Genomic DNA, 24,023 nt, shown 5'->3' with positions numbered 1-24,023 from the left:
CCCCGTGGTGGCGCTGTCGCTGTCTCCGGCCAAGCGGTGGCGCTGTCTCCGGCCCCGTGGTGGCGCTGTCTCCGGCCAAGCGGTGGCGCTGTCTCCGGCCCCGTGGTGGCGCTGTCGCTGTCTCCGGCCCCGTGGTGGCGCTGTCTCCGGCCCCGTGGTGGCGCTGTCTCCGGCCCCGTGGTGGCGCTGTGGCCCCGGTGGTGGCGCTGTCTCCGGCCCCGTGGTGGCGCTGTCTCCGGCCCCGTGGTGGCGCTGTCTCCGGCCCCGTGGTGGCGCTGTCTCCGGCCCCGTGGTGGCGCTGTCTCCGGCCAGGTGGTGGCGCTGTCTCCGGCCAAGCGGTGGCGCTGTCACCGGCCAGGCGGTGGCGCTGTCTCCGGCCAGGCCGCTGGCTCCGGCGGTGGCGCTGTCTCCGGCCCCGTGGTGGCGCTGTCGCTGTCTCCGGCCAGGTGGTGGCGCTGTCTCCGGCCCCGTGGTGGCGCTGTCTCCGGCCAGGTGGCGGCGCTGTCTCCGGCGGTGTCAAGGGGCCGCCTGTCCGCACCTGCCACTCACCCCGTGGGCGGGGCCTGGGCGGTGGGGCAGAGCCGGCTGTGACCAGAGGGGGGCAGCAGTGAGGAGGAGCTGCCTGTTCACACTCGGATGCAAACACTAGCCACTGTACACACACACACACACCCATTCACAATCAATGAAGAGACTTTGCACAACTTTTGTTTTCTCTATTTAATTCCAAATAAAGTTTATTTGCGGGGCAAAAAAAAATTTTTTTTTTTAGGTTTTGTTCAAGATTTGCCCAAGGCCTGGATAGAGTGGGTGTGGGGAGGATGTTTCCACTAGTGGGACAGTCTAGGACCAGAGGGCACAGCCTTCTATTTTTCCAGCATCTGCAGTTCTTTCCTAAACAGAGTGAATTGTGTTTCTCAGGAAGGTTTATTTTTCTACCAGACAACATCCATCATGAAAGGCTCGTGTGGAAACGTTGTCGAGGGGCGTTTCATACCACTGGTTTGTGGCGTACATGTCGGCTCCTTTGTTCAGCAGTAATTGGATGGTCCGCTCGTGCCCCCTCTCGGCGGCGAGGTGGAGTGGGGTTTTCATCAGCCGGCCCCTCGCCTCTACGTCAGCCCCGCGGTTGATCAGATACTCCGCCACCTCCGCGTCGCCTCTCTCCGCTGCCCGGTGCAGCGCGGTCATGTTCAGGCCGTCTCTGGCGTCCACGCCGACCCCTCGCTGCGACAGAGCCTCCATGATGCCAAAGTGACCGATTGCCGCCGCAGCCTGAAGAGCGGACGCACTGTCAGTGTCCACCGCTCCGTGGGCGAGCAGGTCCATCACCACCTGTGGGCAGGGAAGCACGACATCAGGAGCATCTCTGCGTCAGGACCACTCGGGCTTTAATTCCCAAACAATGGCCCACAATGTCCGTGCCCAACATGATGATACCAAGTGCCCAACATGATGTAACTAAGTATTCAAGAAGGAACTGCAGATGCTGGAAAATCGAAGGTAGACAATAATTGCTGGAGAAACTCAGCGGGTGCAGCAGCATCTATGGAGCGAAGGAAATAGGAAATATTTCCTTTGCTCCATAGATGCTGCCGCACCCGCTGAGTTTCTCCAGCAATTTTTGTCTACCAGTTGTAATTAATCTCCATATCCCTCCATTCCCTGCCTATCCACGTGCCTATCTAAAAGCCTCTTAAATAGTAGGCATTTTATAGTAAATGCCTACTATGTTCCGTGTGCTGAAGCAAAGCAAGAATTTCATTGTCCTATACAGGGACACATGACAATAAACTCACTTGACTTGACCTGGCTTAAACGCCGCCATTACATCTGCTTCCACCACCAAACACCCAGGAGAAACTGTGGAAGTGCGAAGTTGCACGCGTCCACATTCAGGGACAGTTTCTTCCCAGCTGTTATCAGGCAACTGAACCATCCTCCCACAACCAGAGAGCAGTGCTAAACTACCATCTACCTCTTTGGTGACCCTCAGACTATCCTTGATCGGGCTTTACCTTGCACTAAACATAGAAACATAGAAAATAGGTGCAGGAGTAGGCCATTCGGCCCTTCGAGCCTGCACCGCCATTCAATATGATCATGGCTGATCATCCAACTCAGTGTCCTGTACCTGCCTTCTCTCCATACCCCCTGATCCCTTTAGCCACAAGGGCCACATCTAACTCCCTCTTAAATATAGCCAATGAACCGGCCTCAACTACTTTCTGTGGCAGAGAATTCCACAGATTCACCACTCTCTGTGTGAAAAATGTTTTTCTCATCTCGGTGCTAATGTTATTCCCTTATCATGGATCTAAACACTGTAAATGGCTCGATTTTAATCATATATGTCTTACATGACAATATATATATCTGCCAACTGGATAGCACGTAAAAGCTTTTCGTACCTCGGTTTATGTGACAATAAACTAAACTAAACGAGTACTGTCTGTGTCTCTCAGTGTGTTAGATGTTCCATTGGACTTCACTGCCCAGACTTACCTCCTCATAGCCATTGGCAGCAGCGATTGACAATGCTGTCCTTCCCACTGCATCTTCAGCATTGATGCACGTCCCGTTTTCCATCAGCAACTTAATGACTCCTCTGTTGCCAACCTCCGCAGCCAAGTGCAAGGGGGTCATGTCCCCCCAGGTGGTGCAATGAACGGAGACTCCTTTGGAGATGAAGAACTCGATGATATGCAACTGGTCGCTCACCACCGCCCAGTGCAGCGGGGTCCAGCAGTGGGTGTCGGACGCGTCGGGCCCCGCCCCGTGACTCAGCAGCTGCTGCACGGTCAACAGGTGCCCCCCTGCAGCGGCGCAGTGCAGCGGCGTCAGGCCGCATCTGGTGGATGCGCTGGTGGGCACCCCACGCCGCAGCAGGAGCACGGCAATCTGGGTGTGGCCGTTCCACGCGGCTCGGTGCAGGGGCGTCCATCCATGCTTGTCCGTGGCATCCGCCTGCGCCCCACGGTGCAGGAGAAACTTCACCAGCGCCTGGCAGCCGTTAAACGCTGCATAATGCAGTGGAGTGCAGCTGTATTCATCCCTGCAAGTGACAGGAGAACACTGCATAGAAACATAGAAAATAGGTGCAGGAGGAGGCCATTCGGCCCTTCGAGCCAGCACCGCCATTCATTGTGATCATGGCTGATCGTCCCCTATCAATAACCCATGCCTGCCTTCTCCCCATATCCCCTGACTCTACCAGCCCCTAAAGCTCTATCTAACTCTCTCTCAAATCCATCCAGCGACTTGGCCTCCACTGCCCTCTGTGGCAGGGAATTCCATAAATTCACAACTCTCTGGGTGAAAAAGTTTTTTTCACACCTCAGTCTTAAATGACCTCCCCTTTATTCTAAGACTGTGTGTGGCCCCTGGTTCTGGACTCGCCCAACATTGGGAACATTTTTCCTGCATCTAGCTTGTACAGTCCTTTTATAATCTTGTATGTTTCTATGAGAAATTCCCCTCATCCTTCTAAACCTAGTCTTTTCAATCTTTCCTCATATGACAGTCCCGCCATCCCAGGGATCAATCTCGTGAACCTAACGCTGCACTGCCTCAATTGCAACAATGTCCTTCCTCAAATTAGGAGACGCAATACTCTAGATGTAATTCACTGTGGAAAGAAGATGGAAGTGAAAACGGTAAGCTGATTGTGAAACCAAATGGTTGTGAGGAAGGGATTTGCCTTAACTTGTTATCTTTCATTTTGCATTCTTATGGGCCTGTCCCACTTACGCAACTTTTTCGGCGACTGCCGGCACCCGTCATAGGTCGTTGCAGGTCGCTGAAAATGTTCAACATGTTGAAAATTCAACGGCGGCCAGAAAGACGCTACGACTCTTTGGGCGACTGAGGAGACGACTCACGACCGTACAGGCGACATATATGATTACGCCCAGGTACGCCCAAAGGTGAAGCCTGTATGGTCGTGAGTAGTCGCCCAAAGAGTCGTACCTTGTTCTGGTCGCCGCTGGATTTTCAACATGTTGAAAATTTTTCTGCGACCTGCGACGACTTATCACGGGTGCCGGGAGTCGCCGAAAAAGTTGTGTAAGTGGGACAGGCCCATTAGTTGGCAGTGGTTTGTGCCAATACCAGTGCCTTACCTGGAATCGATGAGGGCACCGTGTTGCAGGTATGTCTTCACCAGGTGGGCGTTGCCACTAGAGGCTGCCTGATGGAGGTCGGTCCATCTGCCCACGACCTCCCCACCTCCAGCTTTCTGCTGCTCCTCACTCCGCTCCTCGTTGATATCCACCAGACTCCACCACAGGTCTGTGGTCATCCCCGACACCTCTCCACCGCTTCCTAAAGAAACAAAACTGAGACAACGAACCGTTTTGAGTGTTTTGCGGGGCACTTGTGTATAAAATGACGAGGGGCTCAAACAGGTTGTATGCACAGGGTATTTACCACAGCTCATGGGAGACCCCTTCCACCCCAGCAACGGACTGTTCCAGCTGCTACGGTCAGGCAAACACCTCCGTTGCCATGCTGTGAAAACGGAGAGGATGGGAAGGAGTTTCTTCCCAGAGGCCATTAGGACTGAAACTCCTAAGTAACTTTACTGTACCAATCTACTGTTGTATGGTGTCTTTTTAAAATTGCTGTTTTTTTCTTTTTTTTCCTCCCACAAATATGTAATATGTGAATATGTGATTCTGTTCCATTCTGTTTTGTAGGGGTGTTTTTGCACAATCCGCGAGAATTGCCACTTTTCATTTCACTGCACATCTCGTATGTGTATGTGACGAATAGGCTTGACTCAACCCAGGGTATGGGGAATTAAAGAAGGGTCTTAACCCAAAATGTCACCTATTCATTTTCTCCAGAGGTGCTGCCTGACTCGCTGAGTTACTCCATCACTTTGAGTCTATCTAGGGGAATCCAGGGCAAGGGGGGCTTGCGTTTGAGGCGAGTGGGTACTTTGGCTACTTTTTCGCTTGGTGGTAGGTGTATGGAACGAGCTACCAGAGGAGGTGGTTGAGGCAGGAACTATGGTGGTATTTGGAGGACACTTGGACAGGTACATGGATGGGAGGGATGTTGGCCGGGAAAACAATGAGTAATATTAATTGATCTATCATAAATATGAGGAAAACTTAAAGTCCATGTCAGTCACATTCAGCATGGTGAATAGCTACAATAAAGTGCTTGAGGCATCTTGGTCAGCATGGAGGAAATGGGCCGAAGGACCTGTTTCCATGCTATATGCCTCCATGACTAAATACAAGACTGCATGAAACCATTTCCAGGGGCATATACAAAGGAGATTTGTGGCAAGTAAATTGCAGAGTGACTTTTTTATTGGAAGGATCCATTATGTTTGCACCTTTTAAAATCTTTGGACGAATTCGAGGCAAATACACAGTACGACACAAAGGATGTGTGATATCTTGCAACCATGAAAGGTCTTTGTCAATTTAGAAATAGCCAGTCTTTAGAAAAATAATGAAAATTAAAAATGAAGCTACTGATGCTGGAAATGTTTACAGAGAGTTGGACTCCCATGAAGCCATTTGTTCAGTGATTTAGTGCAGTGGATGAGAAGATTGGAAGGTTAGATGCCACAGGACAGGAATTCCTGACTTGCGCCATGTCCAGAGGCCCAGAGAGTCCGCACGTTAGGTTGGACTGGAGGGGAACTCAGCATTGTAATCCGAGAGAGAAGATCGGGCTCCGACTCTTTGATGAAGTTCAAACACATAAGCCATCGAGTTCAACCCCATTTCCACAGACTGCTTTTTGTCTCAGTCTTGGCATGGTCCATGTTATTTGTCTCATCCGGTCCCGAACAGCAAGTGCGCTGAATTCTTTAAAACAAAAAGATCAAAGAATACGTTGAAACGTGGAGTGCGTTACTTACAGTCAGTCGATCTTTGGCTCCAGTTTGGTGCGAGTGGATCTGTTGGTTGGGAACACACACACACACGGCAAATGAGTTTCATCCGACCAAGGAAAAAAAGTAAGTCGTAAAAATGTGCAACAGATATTTAGTCTGAAGAAAGGGTCTCGACCCAAAACGTCGCCTATTCCTTCGCTCCATAGATTCTGCCTCACCCGCTGAGTTTCTCCAGATTTTTTTGTCTACATTTAAAGTACGCTTGATAAGTTTAAAACATAGAAACATAGAAAATAGGTGCAGGAGTAGGCCATTCGGCCCTTTGAGCCTGCACCGCCATTCAATATGATCATGGCTGATCATCCAACTCAGTATCCTGTACCTGCCTACTCTCCATACCCCCTGATCCCTTTAGCCACAAGGGTCACATCTAACTCCCTCTTAAATATAGCCAATGAACTGGCCTCAACTACTTTCTGTGGCAGAGATTCCACAGATTCACCACTCTCTGTGTGAAATGTTTTTTCCCCATCTCGGTCCAAAAAGATTTCTCACTTATCCTTAAACTGTGACCCCTTGTTCTGGACTTGCCCAACATCGGGAACAATCTTCTTGCGTCTAGCCTGTCCAACCCCTTAAGAATTTTGTACGTTTCTATAAGATCCCCCCGCAATCTTCTAAATTCTAGCGAGTACAAGCCAAGTCTATCCAGACTTTCTTCATATGAAGGTCCTGCCATCCCAGGAAAACGCCAGTTTAACATAAAGTCATGAGATGGATTTAAACTGGATGTACCTGAAGTTTATAGCAACAGCTCATTCCATTTCCATGATGCTCAGCCTATGCAATAAAGCACGGCCATCAGTGGAGTGCACACTGCCAGCACGAATGAATAAATAGTCCACTGTTTGAAGTGCTCTGTTGCCGTCTGAGAAACATTATTTGAGATGAACAATGGTCCTATTGTGTAGTCCCGTAATCACATCATCTCAACAAGTCGAAACTTGCTGAGGTTTTCTGTTAAATGATATCCTTCAATTATTGCACAAGTCTTTGATGGGAGGATTATGAGTTTACTGGAGTATATTAACCCTTTCAACATCCACCCATCGTCCAAATGGGGCAATCATTGTTGCTGTTGTATCTGCAAAAAACACTCATTGGAGAGCTCGCAGAGTAAAGTTTTAAAATCGTACGGTAAAGAAACATTGATTTACGCTTGCTTGCTCAAAATGTTGGGAGTGACTCTGGCTCATGTCTTTGGTAAAGTATTCCCTGTCACATTCTGTGGATTCTGAGTATGTTATCCCTTTGGGCTGGAGCCTGGCTACATGAGCCCACTCCCTGTGTATCGAGTAGCAGCTGAGTCAAGCTGTGTTATGGCGCCCTGCCTCGGTATTTATGCAGGTCAGGATGACTTGCTTCATGTTACCACATATGAATCATAGAATCAACGAGTCATTCAGCACATAAACAGCCCAAGCCGCCTACGCCGACCGACCATGGTGTCCCGTCTAAAACAAGTAAAGTAAGTGAAGTATCCTTTATTGTCATTCAGATTTTTCAGTCTGAACGAAATTTCATGCCTTAGAATAAAATAACGAAACACACACTTAACACGGTTTAACATCCACCACAGTGAGTCTACCAGGCACCTCCTCACTGTGATGGAAGGCAAAAGTCTTAAAGTCCTTGTCTCTTCCCTCTTTGTTCCCCCTCTGCGTTGAGGCGATCCAGGCTTCCGATGTTGTGACCCCGCCGTGTGATGGTTTAGTCCCGCGGCTGAATCAGAGCTCTGCGAACGGGCCGGTTCAAACTCCGTGGCCTGGGGCGGTCTCATTTAAACCTGACCCATTTGCCAGCATTTGGTCCATATTCCCTCTAAACCTTTCCGATCCACATACCTGTACAAATGTATTTTCAATGATGTTATTGTACTTGCCTCAATTACCTCCTCTGGCTGCTCGTTCCATATACCCATCACCATCTGTGTAAAAATGTTGTCCTTCATGTTCCTACTAAATGTTTTCCCTTTCACCTTAAACCTATGTCCACCACTTTCTGATTCCCCGACTCTGGGGAAAAAAGATTCCCTGCATTCACCCTGTCTATTCCCCTCATGATTTTATACACCTCTATAAAACACCTCTCAGCCGCCTGTGCTCCTATGAAGAGCCCTAGCCTGCTCAACTTCTCCCTGTACCTCGAGTCCTGGCAACATCCACCAGGTGGTGCTGCGATGGCAGCCTCGCCTACAGTCTGTCTGTCCCTTTCGTTTTTTTTTGTTATTTACAGTGTGTTTTTAAAGTTAATGTTCTCTGTTTTGTTTTACGTGGGGGGTGGACAGGGGGGGGGGGGGGGGGGGAAGAAACTTTTCTTTCAATCTCCTACCTTGCCAGAGTTGCGATTGTTTTCCGGATCGTATCTCCAGGTCGCTCTGCGGCCTAACATCGTGGAGCTGGAGGCCTTGTAAAAGCTGTAAAATCCCAGAGTTTTCCGCTTCAACAGCTGTCTAGATCATGAGACAAAGATATTAAGATCACGTAAGGAGAAAGGAGCATACCAGAATAGAGCTGTTGGGCCGAATGGCCAGATCTTCATTGGAAACAAGTCTTTTGATCCACCGAATAATGGAATGATATACGCTCATCCCATTATATTCTCCCACCAGCTGCTCATTAATGTACACACCAGGGTGGCCCAGTGGCTCAGCGGTAGAGTTGCTGCCTTACAGCGCCAGAGTCCCAGGTTCGATCCTGACTACGGGTGCTATCTGTACGGAGTTTGTGCGTTCTCCCTGTGACCTGCGTGGATTTTCTCATAGACGTTTGGTTTCCTCCCACACTCCAAAGACGTACAGGTTTGTAGGTTAATTGGCTTAGTGTCAGTGTAAATTGTCCCAAATGTTTGTAGGATCCTGACCATGGGTGCTGTCTGTACAGAGTTTGTAGCCATTCTCCCCGTCACCTGCGTGGGTTTTCTCCGGGTGCTCCGGTTTCCTCCCACATTCCAAAGACGTACAGGTTTGTAGGTTTTATTGGCTTGGGCGAAATTGTAAATTGCCCCTCGTAGAATAGTGTTAGTGTGTGGGGATCGCTGGTCGGCACAGACTCGGCGGGCCGAAGGGCCTGTTTCCGTGCTGTATCTTTCAATCAATCAAAGCAGAATAGTGCTGGTGACAAGCCAGAAACTGGAGTCATCCCACAGTGACAGATCCCCTCGCAGCCCAGCAGGGCAGTTGCTTTGAATCACATTTGTGCCACTCCCTTGATTCTTCCAAAATAATATCTCTCACGGGTGTTTAAGTTTATATATCCTGTTTGTATTAAGATAAAGCAGATACATTAAATCGTCACCAGCTGCCACCTTTTCTGCTCGTTTAAGGTTCCATTGCTACAAATATCCTGCAGTTTCTCTTATTTTGAATTGTTTAGATTAGTTTAAGCTTAAAGGTACAGCATGGGAACGGGCCCTTCGGCCCATCGAGTCCGTGCCGACCAGCGATTCCCCACACACTAACACTATCCTGCACATTTACAATTTTACCGAAGCCAATTAACCTACAAACCTGTACGTCTTTGGAGTGTGGGAGGAAACCGGAGCACCCGCATAAAACCCACACAGGTCACGGGGAGAACGTACAAACTCCGTACAGACAGCACCCGTAGTCAAGATCGAACCCGGGTCTCTGGCGCTGTGAGGCAGCAACTCAACCGCTGAGGCACCGAACGGCCTCTGTTAGATGATGGAATGAACCAATAGGATACTGTTCAGTGTTGAAGAAGGAACTGCAGATGCTGGAGAATCGAAGGTACACAAAAAAGCTGGAGAAACTCAGCGGGTGCAGCAGCATCTATGGAGCGAAGGAAATAGGCAACGTTTCGGGCCGAAACCCGGAAGGGTTTCGGCCCGAAACGTTACCTATTTCCTATAGTGGAGATTGTTCAACTCTTTGCATGGAGCGAAGGAAATAGGCAACGTTTCGGCCGTCTGAAGAAGGATACTGTTCAGGATCATACAAGTGTGCTGAAAAGCCATTTCTCTGTTATAATATTAATCGTTGATAGATACAGCATGGGAACATACTCTTCAGCCCACGCTGGCCGCCTATCACCCATTCACACCAGTTCTATGTTCTGCCACTTTCACATCCACTCCCTGCGTAGGAGAGGCAATTTTACAAAGGCCAATTGAACTTACAAACCGGCACGTCTTTGGGATGTGGGAGGAAACTGGAGCATCTGGAGAAAATTCACGCGATAACAAGGATCACGTGCAAACTCCACACAGACAGCACCGGAGATCAAGATCAAACCTGGGTCTCTGGAGGCAGCAGCTCTACCCGCTGTGCCACTGTGTCGCCTTGTCGACGTTGGCAAGAAGCAAGGTTCTGTTTTGTTGTCTTGATGTTTCCGTTCTGGCACTTGAGAATGATGACTCTGGTCCCTCGTAAGATCAAAGGATGGATGGTAGTGTGTTCGGTAAGGCAGGTTAATGTCAGAGCAACAGGGCTACCTCGTTATTCACAACCAGCTCTTTGCCATGGCACTGCATTCATCTCTGACTTGCATGAGGAATCGCAGGTTATTATTCTGTGGTATTTAGCGGGGCGATCTGTATCTGGAAAACTGTCATGTAACATGGGCCCAGAATATCATCCACAACCCTCATCATTAATGTAGCCTGGGACAAGGAATATCACTCTGCTTTCAAGCACAACTCCTCCTAGGTCAGAGATAAATAGCACGAGAATCAACAAAGTCTGCATCAAAGTCCATGGAAAATGTCCTTCTTGAGGCTGGGACAAGGTTAGCCTGAGGTCTTGTGTCTTCAGTAGCCACCATTACAGTTGTGAAGCAGGAACCCCAACTCCTCCTAGGGTCCCTGACAAAGGGTCTCGACCCGAAATATCACCCATCCCTTCTCTCCAGAGATGCTCTCTGTCCCGCTGCGTTACTCCAGCTTTTTGAGTCTATTACAGTTGTCAAGACTGGATCGCCCAATTCAACCAGAATTAACCTTTGTTGCCTCATAAGAATCATTGGGCCACTTGGTATCATCAGATGAGCAACTATAAGGTTTAGTTTAGTTTAGATTAGAGAAACAGCATGGAAATAGGCCCTTTGGCCCATGAAGACCACTTCGACCAGCGATCCCCGCACATTAGCAAACTCCTACACGCGCGAGGGACAATTTTACAATGACACCAAGCCAATGTTACCTACGCACCTGCACATCTTTGGAGTGTGGGAGGAAACCGAAGATCTCGGAGAAAACCCACTCAGATCACAGGGGAGAACATAAAAACTCCGTATAGACAGCACCCGTAGTCAGGATCGAACCCATGTCTCTTGTGCTGTAAGGCAGTAGCTCTACCACTGAGCCACTGTAGCAACCATCCTCACGGGGAGTGAAACACAAAGTGCTGGAGTTAGCGGGTCAGGCAGCATCTCTGGAGGACACGGATAGGCAATGTTCGGACTGATTGTAGTGGGTGGGGGGGAGGGGGGGGGGGGTGAGCTGGAAAAGAGATGGAGGCAGGACAAGCCTGCCAAGTGATAGGTGAATACAGGTGAGAGGGCGTTTGATGGGTGGAGTAAGTGACAAACGCTAGAAGTAAAAAGGATTGAAAATGTTTAAGAAGGAACTGCAGATGCTGGAAAAATCGAAGGCAGACAAAAATGCTGGAGAAACTCAGCGGGTGAGGCAGCATCTATGGAGCGAAGATATGGGTGACGTTTCGGGTCGAGACCCTTCTTGATGGTGGTGAAATGGGCCGAGGAATGGCAGATGGAGTTTAACCCTGATAAATGTGAGATCAGGCAATTTAAGGTGAGGGGATGGGAGATTGCAACCTTCACGTGGTCCGCCCTGTTTCGACGCATGCAATCAACCCGAACCTGTACAATCAAATAAGATCAAATAGAACAGGTTGTCCTGCAACTTTAGACTGTGCACGCCATACGCAAGGAGAAGAAAAGAGGGCAATTTGGGAGCACTAATGAGGGCGGAACAGACAATATAAATGGCAAGGGCTCGACCCGAAACGTCACCCATCCTTTGCTCCATAGATGCCGCCTCACCCGCTGAGTTTCTCCAGCATTTTTGTCCAACAAGGATACAAAAGGGTGTCAGATAAGGAGACGAGAGGCGGTGAAATGTGAAGCAGGTGGGAGATGGGTGGAAGGGATCTTTAGGAAAACCAGCCCACAGTCTGTATAATGCCAGAGGTTGGTGGGGAGACTTGCTAGAAGTATATAAAACGATGAGAGGCATAGATAGGAGAGACAGTCAGAATCTTTATCCCAGTGTGGAAATGACAAAGACTAGTGGGCATAGTCTAAAAGTGAGAGTGCTACGCTTAAAGGAAATATATGGGGCAAGTTTGTTTACCGAGTGGTGGGTGTCAAGAACACACAAGGCCCAGGGTGGTGGCAGAGGCAGATACAATAGTGGTGTTTAAGATGCTTTTAGATAGGCATGGTATGATAGGTCTATGATAAGTATACTATGTATACTATGATAAGTGCTGGAGAAACTCAGCGGGTGCAGCAGCATCTACGGAGCGAAGGAAATAGGCAACGTTTCGGGCCGAAACTCAAAGGAAATAGGCAACGTTTCGGGCCGAAACTGAAAGGAAATAGGTAACGTTTCGGGCCGAAACCCGGGTTTCGGCCCGAAACGTTGCCTATTTCCTTCGCTCCACATAGATGCTGCTGCACCTGCTGAGTTTCTCCAGCGCTTTTGTCTACCCTCGATTTTCCAGCATCTGCAGTTCCTTCTTAAACGGCATGGCATGATACTTGGAAGGTACACAAAAATGCTGGAGAAACTCAGCGGGTGCAGCAGCAGCATCTATGGAGCGAAGGAAATAGGCGACGTTTTCGGGCCGAAACCCTTCTTCAGACTTGAGGTCTGATACATCATTTGTCACTTTGTACCAAGATACAGTCAAATTCATTTCCGTATACAACTCAGCGCATAGATATGCATGGGTACAGTTGAGGCACGTAGATAATACAGGGAATGGAGGAATAGGGATCATTTGCGGGCGGATGAGACGAGTTTATTTTGGCACCATGTTCGGCACAGACATTGTGGGCTGAAGGGCCTGTACTGTTCTGTTCTGTGCTACTGCAGACAGCTGCAGCGCTGCTAAACGGCAGCAGGTGGGGCTGCTGTCCATTTAGCAACAGGAATTCCTGCTATAAAATGAAGAAAACAGCATGGGCTAGAAAGGTAAAAAACATTGGAAGAATTAACGCGCTGGAACTTTTCCCAGTTTGAACAAAATGCTGCTGATCTGATTCCACCGGTCAGACCGCATTTGTAGAGAGAGAAAGAGAGAGAGAGAGAGTAAAACAGGATTAATGTATCAGATCAGCAGTGTGTTGCTGGAACTGGGAAACATTTGAACACAAATGTTTTAAGTTGCAGAGAAGGTGGAGACTTGGAGAAAGTGCAGATGCTGGCATCTTCAGCTATTGATTGTGTTGCTCTGAGACTCGAATGGCCTCATGCTCATATAGCAGGAAACAGGCTGTTCAGCCCATCAAGTCCATGCCATCCAGCGGGCTACCCATCCACGCGTGGTCAAATCTTTGAGGGCACAGCATCCCTCCTCCCATCAGAACTGCCCCCTCCATCGACTCTTTTAAGCCAAGACTTAAAACTCATCTTTACTCTCAAGCCTTTCTTGACGTCCTTTGAGTGAGGGCTATATGTGTGTATTTATGTATGTACTTAATCTATGAACCGCTGTTGTATAACGTTAGTACCTCCACCAATGTAAAGCACTTTGGTCAATGAGGGTTGTTTTTTAAATGTGCTATAGAAATAAAAGTGACTTGACTTGACTTTCCGGACGTTTGCAGGCAACACACAAAGTAGACAAAGAGAATCAGGCGCCGACTAAGTTAAGGGCCTGTCCCATTTGGCGATTTTTTTCGGCGACTGCCGGCGTCATATCAGGGTGGCCGAAAGATTTTGACCATTTCAAAATCTAGCGTCGACACAAGAAATGTTGCGACATTTGAAAAAACACCGGGCATCAGTGCGCCATCACGCCACACCACGCCACGTCACGCGTGGTCACCGCCACGTCACACCGCTCCACGTCACGCATGGTCACCGCCACGTCACGCCGCGCCACGCGTGGTCACCGCCACGTCACGCCACGCCACGCCACGCGTGGTCACCGCCACATCACGCTACGCCACGCCACGCGTGGTCACCGCCACGTCACGCCGCACCACACGTGGTCACCGCCATTAGGGCATTAGTTATGTTGTGTCTGGGGTCTATTTGTGTGTAATGTATGGCTGCAGAAACGGCATTTCGTTTGGACCTCCAGGGGTCCAAATGACAATTAAATTGACTCTTGACTCTTGACGCCGCGCCACGCGTGGTCACCGCCACGTCACGCCGCAAATTTTTCGGTGACCTGATACGTCAGTCAATGATGTCAGCAGTCGCCGAAAAGAATCGGCAAGTGGGCAGGCCATTAGTTACTCATTAGGACACTAATAGGTACTTTTTGTAACTTTGTAGGCCCCAGATACATGCCGACTCATGGTGCACTTTGTGTATAATCATAAAACAAAGAACTTCATTGTGCCTAGGTACATTGACAATAAAGCATCTTTGACTTTGACCGTGACTTTCTCAAGGGAAATGTTTCCTGTCATCTACACATCTCAATCATGTTCCCGCTTGCGCTTCAGGGAAAAATACTCCCAGCCAATCCTTTTATACATTTAAAATCTAAATATACATATAAATGTACATTTAAAAATCATTGTCACAAAATGCTGGAGTAACTCAGCGGGACAGGCAGCATCTGTGGAGAGAAGGAATGGGTGATGTTTATCTACCCAAAACATCACCCATTCTCCAGAGATGCTACCTGACTCAAAGGTTTGAACCACATTTCGTTCCCTGCAGTCATAACAGCAAAAGAAAGGCAAAAACACACATTTAACAGCGTATCACACAAACATGCATCACAGTGAATCTCCAAACACCTCCTCACTGTGATGGAAGGCAAAAGTCTTATCTCTTCCCTGTTCTTCAGGCAGTCAAACTTGGGCGTCGAGGTGATTGAGGCTCTTGATGTTAAAGTCCCGGCGGGCGATGGTAAGTCCTGTGGCCGATTAAGCTCCCTTATCTCTCCCTCTTAACCCCATTCTCCTGCCTTCTCCCCATAACCCCTGACAGCATATCTGAAGAAAAGGAATGGGTGACGTTTCAGGTCGAAACACTTCTTCAGACAGTCAGGGGAGAGGGGAACGAGAGATATAGACAGTACTCAGGAGAAATGTCAGGAGCGACAACAATCAAGGACATGTGGGGCAGACAATGAGCCGTTGTTGGCCGTGGGATAGGTGATGAGTAAACAGACAGAGCAACTCAACAGGACAACTTTAGTAACATTGTCAGCGTCAGAAATGTGGCGAATCTTTGCGTGTAAAGAATTTCACTGTACATGTGCCAATGAAGTATCATTGAAGCACACATTCGACAGATGAATGTTGGACATGGAGGGAATGTCAGTGAAATGTTTCAAAGCTTCAGCTTGGAACTGCAACCATCCTGTTCACCTGATACAGAGGACTCAGGCTCTCCGTCAATGGGGATCTATTTCATTGGAAAACCTGGAGACATTCACGAGTGTGTGTTCCATCTTCATTAGTCGTGTCCAATGCAATCAGGCTAGGAAAACTGCTAATGTTAATCGTGCATGATTCCTTCACCTGCCATTCAGTGTGATGCACAACACGAATATGTACTTACAAAGCAAATCCATTGAACATTGTAGATCAGGTCAATAAATGGGACTAGCTTTTGGAGGAACAACACCTCATATTCCGCCTGGGCAGCTTGCATCCTGATGGCATGAACATTGAATTCTCCCAATTTTGCTAGCCCTGCTGTCTCTTCCCCTTCCTTAACCCTCGAGCTGTCTCCTCCCATCCCCCCGAACCCTCGGGCTCCTCCTCCTCCCTTTTTCCTTCTTTCTCCCCCTCACCCCCCCATCAGTCTGAAGAAGGGTTTCGGCCCGAAACGTCGCCTATTTCCTTCGCTCCATAGATGCTGCTGCGCCCGCTGAGTTTCTCCAGCAATTTTGTGTATCTTCGATCTGCAGTTCCTTCTTGAACACAATGGTACTAGCTTAGATGGGTCAACTTGGTTGGAAAGGAAAAGTTGAGCCGAAGGGCCTGTTTCGGAGCCGAATTACTCTGTGACCCTGCATAAAATTATAGTCAGCCCCCTTCTAACTTATAGAATAACTTCTCTTTTAATGAGACAATATGTCCCCATCTTCTCCAAAGAATGGTGATCACCCTTGGACCATCTCCCAATCGCCAATCACCCAACACCCCGGCGTCCACAAACCCTGTCAGCTCATCCTTCCTCTCCTTCGTCTTCATTAGGCCCCAAGCCTCCAGTTCTAAATTAATGTTTATTTTAAGTGGACCAGCATATGAAGCGACATTCTAGCCATAATATTAATCTAATCACAATTAATGCGTAGTTTGGGACAGTGTTGAGAACATGGATTGAATTCAGTCTGAAGATGGGTTTCGGCAGCATCTATGGAGCGAAGGAAATAGGTAACGTTTCGGGCCGAAACCCGGAAGGGTTTCGGCCCAAAACGTTGCCTATTTCCAATGTTGCCTCATTCCTTCGCTCCATAGATGCTGCCGCACCCGCTGAGTTTCTCCAGCACTTTAGTCTACCTTCAACTCCTACGGAGCAAGGGCGCAGTATTGGAAGTAAAGAAAAAGTGATTCCTATCGATCCAGCAAGGTAATCCCTCTCAGGAGTTACAAAACATTTCATAGCTTTCCGAAAGTACTTCTGAATGCAGAAGTCACTGTTGTAATGCGGTAGGCGAGGAGACCAATTAACACACAGCAAGTTCGAACACGCCTGTCTTCATAGTGTTGTATAGTTTCACCCGAGGATGATGCTACAGCTGGGAGACTACAGTTATGAAACTACTCAAAAAGGCAGCCAACATCAGCAAGGACCCACACCATCCTGGCCACGCACTCATCTCTCCGCTACCGTCCGGCACAAGGTACAGGAGCCTGAAATCTGTTACATCCAAGTTCAGGAACAGCTTCTTTCCCCACAGCCATCAGGCTATTAAACTCCCCAACAAACAGACTCGGAACTATGGTACACAAAATTGCGGGTGCAGCAGCATCTATGGAGCGAAGAAAATAGGCGACGTTTCGGGCCGAAACCCTTCTTCAGACTGATGGGGGGTGGGGAGGGGAGAAGGAAGGAAAAAGGGGAAGAGGAGGAGCCCGAGGGCAGGGGGATGGGAGGAGACAGCTCGAGGGTTAAAGAAGGGGAGGAGGCAGCAAGGGCTAGCAAAATTGGGTGAATTCAACATTCATGCCATCAGGATGCAAGCTGCCCAGGCGGAATATGAGGTGCTGTTCCTCCAATTTCCGGTGTTGCTCACTCTGGCAATGGAGGAGACCCAGGACAGAGAAGTCGGATTGGGAATGGGAGGGGGAGTTGAAGTGCTGAGCCACCGGGAGTTCAGGTAGGTTATTGCGGACTGAGCGGAGGTGTACTATATAGGTAGCGGAGGTAGACTCAGAACTATAACAGTCTATTGCACTTTATCTGCTTATTAATGTGTATATTGAACTGAACCGTTCTGTATTTTGTTGCTTACAATATTCTGTTGTGCTGCAGCAAGCAAGAATGTCATTGTCCTATCTGGGACACATGACAATAAACTCTCTTGACTTGACATGACTTGAGATGGAGACACAGGCAACTAAAGATGCTGAAATCTTGCACAACACACTAAGTGCTGGGGGGAGCTCAGCAGGGCAGGCAGCATCAGTGGACGAATTGGACAGGTGACGTTTGGGGTCAGGACCCTTCTTCAGACTGATAGGAGTAGGAGAGGGAATGCTGGAAAAGAGAAGTGGGGGGCGGGGCGAAGCTAGGTGGACATAGGAGGGGGGGGAAGTGTTTGAACAGCAGATGGGTGGTGTAAGTGACAAAGGTTAGATGTGAAAGGGAGACTCAGTGAAGTCAGATGAGGAGAGGAGAGGAGTGAAATGTAAAGCTGGAGGGAGGGATACGGGTGGAAGGAGACAGAGGGAAGGGGGCAGTGGGTGGATAAAATGGACATGGGGGACGCATGGATAGGAGATGAGTGTATGAAGTAGGGGAAACATAGAAAATAGGTGCAGGAGTAGGCCATTCGGCCCTTCGAGCCCGCACCGCCATTCAACATGATCATGGCTGATCATCCAACTCAGTATCCCGTACCTGCCTTCTCTCCATACCCCCTGATCCCCTTAGCCACAAGGGCCACGTCTAACTCCCTCTTAAATACAGCCAATGAACTGTGGCCTCAACTACCTTCTGTGGCAGAGAATTCCACAGATTCACCACTCTCTGTGTGAAAAAAATAATTTTCTCATCTCGGTCCTAAAAGACTTCCCTCTTATCTTTAAATTGTGATCCCTGGTTCTGGACTTCCCCAACGTCGGGAATAATCTTCCTGCATCTAGCCTGTCCAACCCCTTAAGGAGTAGGCAGACTGGGGTGGTGGTAGAAGGTGGGGGATGGGTGAGCATTGGTGGGGTGGGGGATGGGGAAGGAGGGGGGGGGGGGGGTGTTAGAGGAAGTATAACTTGATGTAATAGTGGCGTGGCACACAGTTGCTTTGCTAATAGGCAGCATAGAGTTTGCTGTTCAAGTCTAGTAATCCAGCAATAAGCAGATCAAATGTTCTGTTGCTGGATTCCTTGAATGCTGCCACATTAGTGCCCATTTGTGTGAACTATGAGGCTGCAGGAGGCACCCAGTACAGGAGAGACAATCAACTTCAGATCACAGCTGTTAATAAGTCGGGGGGGTCACGCACTTATGTTAATTGTTAGAAAGATTAAAGTGGAGATTGACAGATTCCCGATTTAGTACGGGTGTCAGGGGTTGTGGGGAGAAGGCAGGAGAAGATGGAAGAGGGAAAGATAGATCAGCCGTGATTGAATGACAAAGTAGACCTGATGGGCTGAATCTTGGACGAAAGTTGGACGATGGTTTTGGTTTGCTGGAGCCCAAGCTAGAGATGTGTGCTTCATGTAAATACATTCATACGTTATGGGAGCAAAATGAGGCCATTCAGTCCATCAAGAATTGGCTTGCGCTCATCTTTAATTTCTTATTTTATTATATAGTCTTTATAGTGATAGGAGCAGTATTAGGACATTCGGCCCATCAAGTCTAGTCCACCATTGAATCATGGTTGATCTATTTTTCCCTCTCAACCCCATTCTCCTAACTTCGCCCCATAACCCCTAATCAAGAATCTATCAATCTGTGTCATCTGCTGCAATGAATCCCACAGATTCACCACCCTCAACTAAAGAAATTCCTCCTCATCTCCTTTCTAAAGGTACGTCCTTTTATTCTGAGACCTTGACCTCTGGTCCTAGACTCGGCCATGAGCGGAAACATCCTCTCCACATCCACTTTATCTGGGCCTTTTACTATTCAGTAGTTTCAATGAGGTCCCCCATCATCCTCTAACCTGCTGTGAGTACAGGCTCAGCGCCATCAAACGCTCATGTGTTAACCCACTCATTCCTTGGGTCATTCTCGTAAATGGTTTAGAGGTGGTTGCACAAAGCAACAGGATCTTTGATACCAAATTAGGAGATCTTAACACATGTAACGTTCTGGGTGGATGTTTGAACTAAAATTTGAAAACCATGTTCTGTTGAAGTTAGAATAAAGCATCATAGATTATTTCATACAAGGAGCGAGCGTTTTCAAGGTTCCTTGCAGCAAAGAAGGAAGCCATTTCGTTCCGTCAGACGAACAATCCCACTTCCCGAAGATAGACACAAAATGGGGATACTGTGGATAGGGTGAGTTGCTTTAAATACCTGGGAGTCCACATCACTGAGGATCTGACATGGACATCACACGCAGCGCCTTTACCACCTGAGGCAGCTGAAGAAATTCAGAGTCTCTCTGAGGATCCTCCAGTGCTTCTACTCAGCGGCTGTGGAAAGCATCCTGTCCGGAAACATCGCAATCTGGTTTGGGAACTGCTCTGCCCGGGACAAGAAGGCTCTGCAGAGAGTAGTGGGAACTAACTAGCCCCCCTGCAGGAACTATACATCAGGAGGTGCAGATCCAGAGCCAGCAACATTATGGGGGACCCCTTCCCCCCCAGCAACAGACTGTTCCAGCTGCTACGGCCAGGCAAACGCCTCCACTGTCACGCTGTGAAAACAGAGAGGATGGGACGGAGTTTCTTCCCAAAGGTCATTAGGACTGTAAACTCTTATCTCACCAGGGGCTAACTTACTGTGTCAAACTTCTGTTGTGTTGTGTCTTTTTTAAATTGCTGGGTTTTTGTCTCACCAATATGTAATTACTGATTCTGTTCTATTCTGTTTTGTAGTTTTTTGCACATTCCGCAGGCAACGCCACTTTTCATTTCTCTGCACATCTCGTATGCGTATGTGACCAATAAACCTGACTTGACTTGAAAATGCTGGAGGAACTCAACGGGACAGGCTGCACCTCGGGAGTGGGTCCGCGACCTGAAACATCTCCCATTCCTTCTCTCCAGAGATGCTGCCTGTCCCGCTGAGTTACTCCAGCATTCTGTGTCGATCTTCGGTGTAAGCCAGCATCTATACGCAGTTCCTTCCCACACAATCCCACTCCCTGTAACTGGTTTCCTCCACATTCGCATCAACTCCCTCCCAGATTCTACCACTCACCCGCACAATCTTGACACTTTACCAGCCAATTAACCGACTGACTTGTACTTCTTGAATTTTCTCTGAATTTTTACTGTGACATTATTGTTACATTCACAACTTCTTGCCATTCTTGCCATAGAGGGAAGGGAGCACAGAGAAGATTCACCAGACTGATTCCTGCGATGGCAGGACTTTCATATGAAGAAAGACTGGATAGACTCGGCTTGTACTCGCTGGAATTTAGAAGATTGATTATAGAAACGTACAAAATTCTTAAGGGGTTGGACAGGCTAGATGCAGGAAGACTGTTCCCGATGTTGGGGAAGTCCAGAACAAGGGGTCACAGTTTAAGGATAAGGGGGAAGTCTTTTAGGAACGAGATGAGATTTTTTTTTTTCACACAGAGAGTGGTGAATCTGTGGAATTCTCTGCCACAGAAGGTAGTCGAGGCCAGTTCATTAGCTTTATTTAAGAGGGAGTTAGATGTGGCCCTTGTGGCTAAAGGGATCAGGGGGTATGGAGAGAAGGCAGGTACAGGATACTGAGTTGGATGATCAGCCATGATCATATTGAATGGCGGTGCAGGCTCGAAGGGCCGAATGGCCTACTCCTGCACCTATTTTCTACGTTTCTATGTTTCTAACTCTTCGCAATGCAGCATGATGCAGTGTTTATATTTTTCTGGAGATAAAGGAACCCATGGACAAGATGAGGAACCCATGGACAAGATGAACGAAAAAAAGCACAAGAAGAAATGAAAGATAAACAAACCATTGACAGTTACGAGTGTTGCTTGAGGGTATCGAAGACAAGAGGCCCCGGGGGCTGGAAGCTGGAAGGGAAATTACCGAGGCTGCTCCTTAGATGTACAAGCGCGTGGGTGAGACAGGGGAAATGTGCCGCACCACAGATGATTTACAGTAACGGTCTGCGTTATGTCTGCATTGGAGAGTGATTCATGCACGCTGGCAGGTCCAGCTACATCTGTAATGAACCATAAAGTATTCTCTGTCACATCTAAACACTTCTGCGTACTTCGGATTTATGCATTCAGTGTAATCAGTGCGTTTCTTTAATAAAACATCCTGTCGGTTAGAGACATTTAATAAAATTGTGCTCAAATGTTATTTATATTATTATTATTATTATTATTATTATTATTATTATTATTATTATTATATTAATTTGTTGTAAACATTAGCGACGCACTGGTGCTGGTTCCCGACGGGCACGGTGACGGACGCACCACACATCGCTGTCCACCGTGCAGCTGGCAAGCCCCTCTTTCGCCTCTACGCACGTGTCTTCCATCAACGTCTTCAGCATCGTCTCGGTCGGCCGTCCCGGGTCACGTCTTCCACGGGTGGGTTCCCACCGCGCAACCTTGTCTGCGGGCATTTCTGGGCGGCGGTGGCAGTGAGCAGCGAGCCTCGTCCTTCTCCACGTGATCTTCGCGGTCAGAGGTGGAATCTCCCCGTGGGGCTGGGCATTGGCGGTGTGGTCCCTCCAACTGACCTTTGGAACTTTTCTGGAGCATTCGGGTGTAGGTACCATGGACAGTGCTCACACCCCTACAATAATATGGTATCTACAGTTGCCTGGAAGAATCTCAGTTTGAGACCCTTAGACATCCGAGACGTCCAGGTTTTCCCCATGTTATTGAGGGCTTTCCGTGCGAGCGCTTTCCGGACCTTGATGTCATTCTCTGAGCTCTGCATCTTCGCTCGCAGGTACTTGAAGTCCTCCACTTTCTTGAGAGATGCGCCGCCACTGGTCTTGAGAGGCTGATGGTCACCAACGATGAACACCATGTACTCCGTCTTCTTGGCATTGAGGTGGAGGCCCACTTTCCCGCACTCCGTCTCCACCCTGCCCAGCAGCTCCTGTGCCTCCAGAATCTGGTCTGACCGCAGGTCGATGTCATCAGCGAAGTCGAGGTCTGACAGGTTGACTGGCCCGACTCTTCTCGAATACCTTGGGGTGATTGTGAAGCCGAGATCCTCATGTCCCTTGAGCGCCTGCCTCATGACCCCCACGAGGGGGTCTTACATCGAACACTTTGCCCTCGCCATCCGGGGTGACAACCCTGGCTGTGGTGCCCAAGCGCATATCCTCATTGGCTCTCAGGAGACGAGGAGGAATACCATAAGCCTTCAAAATCCTCATCATTTTACATCAATGAATCGAGTCAAATGCCATCTTGAAGTCTATGAAGGTTAGTACAGCCGGCAGGTTGTTATTCTTCACCTCCTCAATGATTCTTCGGAGGGGCAAGGATCTGTGTGACCATCTTCCTCTTCTCTCTGAAGCCGTTCTGGTTGTAACATGTAACATGGCTTCGGGACGATAGCAGCCCTGATCCGGTTGAGAAACAAGCGGTTGTAGACCTTGGCCAAGGCACGTGTCAGACTGAAGCCACGATAGTTGTCAGCCTTGTTCAGGCTCCCAGACTTGGGGACGGGGATGATGTTGGATTGTGACCACTGTGTTGGCTTGTGTTGCCACATTAGCACTGTGTTGCAGAACTTGAGCATGATGGCGTCGAGCTGGCAGTTTTTCAACACCTCTGGAGGGATGTTATCAGGGCCTGGACTCTTCCCTTGCTTCAGCCAGGTCTTCACTTCCCACAGCTCCTCCATGGTGAAGGGGCCGTCGTGAATCTGTACATCCATTTAGGACAGTCTCGATCTCCTCATCTTCTTCAGTGACAGCTGGAGGTGACCCATTGAAGTGGGTGAACCACGTGTTGATTCGGTCCCCTGGAGAGTTCCCGTTGATGTGACCCGACTTGGCCTTCTTCCTGCCACTGATCTCGTTCACGACCCGCCCCGCTATACCGCTTATACATGTGTGTGATTACGCATATATATAGTGCTTTGTCACCTTGTCGTGGTGGAGAAGCTTGTGTGGTCCTGAGATTCAGAGAGAGATGCCGTCTGGAGCTATTCTCTTAGTAGGGCCACCCATGGCGGTAAGGTCGAGGGGGAGGTCTCTGACAAAGAGCCAATCCAACCAAGACCTCAATGGTGGAACAGGCTGAGGACGATGGCTGACCTTAGTGGAGCTTCACAACGGCTGGGAAGGCGGATAAAGGCTGCAGCAGAAAAGGGTCTCTGGTCGTCTTGGACTCCATGCCACCCAGATCTGTCAAGGACTGTGGGGTGGCTGTCTGTGCACCAGTCCCCCCACGTTAAACAAAGTCATGCACTGGCATCCTCCAACCCTGGAGACACCCGTGGTCAGCCACGACCGAAGAGGGGGCCTAAGGAATATAGATTATATAGTGCTACATTGATAATTCTTTGCAATGCACCATTATGCAGCATTTACATTTATTACTGTACATACTTATATGTACACACAGTGATACATTTAAATGCTGCATAATACTGTATTGCAAAGTATTA

The 24,023-nt window shown here is 48.7% G+C and overlaps 1 protein-coding gene across 3 annotated transcripts; it reads right to left on the bottom strand.

Moving 5' to 3' along the window:
* Nucleotides 1-711: 711 nt before the first annotated feature.
* Nucleotides 712-8,779, bottom strand: LOC129711525 (ankyrin repeat domain-containing protein 65-like). 3 transcript variants are annotated; one of them, XM_055659188.1, is made up of 5 exons: nucleotides 8,249-8,779; nucleotides 5,882-5,920; nucleotides 4,122-4,337; nucleotides 2,506-3,055; nucleotides 712-1,335 (listed from the first exon to the last, which is right to left on the bottom strand). In XM_055659188.1, exons 3-5 carry the CDS (start codon nucleotides 4,298-4,300, stop codon nucleotides 928-930), a joined length of 1,137 nt encoding a protein of 378 aa, XP_055515163.1. In that variant the 5' UTR covers nucleotides 4,301-4,337; nucleotides 5,882-5,920; nucleotides 8,249-8,779; the 3' UTR covers nucleotides 712-927. The 3 variants fall into 3 exon arrangements, with proteins under 3 accessions (XP_055515163.1, XP_055515162.1, XP_055515164.1); XM_055659187.1 differs by lacking the exon at nucleotides 8,249-8,779 and adding an exon at nucleotides 6,653-8,044; XM_055659189.1 differs by lacking the exon at nucleotides 8,249-8,779 and adding an exon at nucleotides 6,653-8,044 and having other exon boundaries at nucleotides 4,122-4,323.
* Between the last annotated feature and the right edge of the window lie 15,244 nt (nucleotides 8,780-24,023).

Source organism: Leucoraja erinacea, chromosome 30, assembly GCF_028641065.1.
Source record: "Leucoraja erinacea ecotype New England chromosome 30, Leri_hhj_1, whole genome shotgun sequence".
Taxonomy (NCBI): domain Eukaryota; kingdom Metazoa; phylum Chordata; class Chondrichthyes; order Rajiformes; family Rajidae; genus Leucoraja; species Leucoraja erinaceus.
This window is presented reverse-complemented; position numbering and strand designations above follow the sequence as displayed.

Coding starts and splice junctions, on each gene's coding strand:
- LOC129711525 (XM_055659188.1), bottom strand. CDS start 4,300: ATGACCACAGACCTGTGGTGGAGTCTGGTGGATATCAACGAGGAGCGG. Junction 3,056..4,121: donor GGTGCCCTCATCGATTCCAG/GTAAGGCACTGG, acceptor TGTCACTTGCAG/GGATGAATACAGCTGCACTC. Junction 1,336..2,505: donor CTGCCAATGGCTATGAGGAG/GTAAGTCTGGGC, acceptor CCCTGCCCACAG/GTGGTGATGGACCTGCTCGC.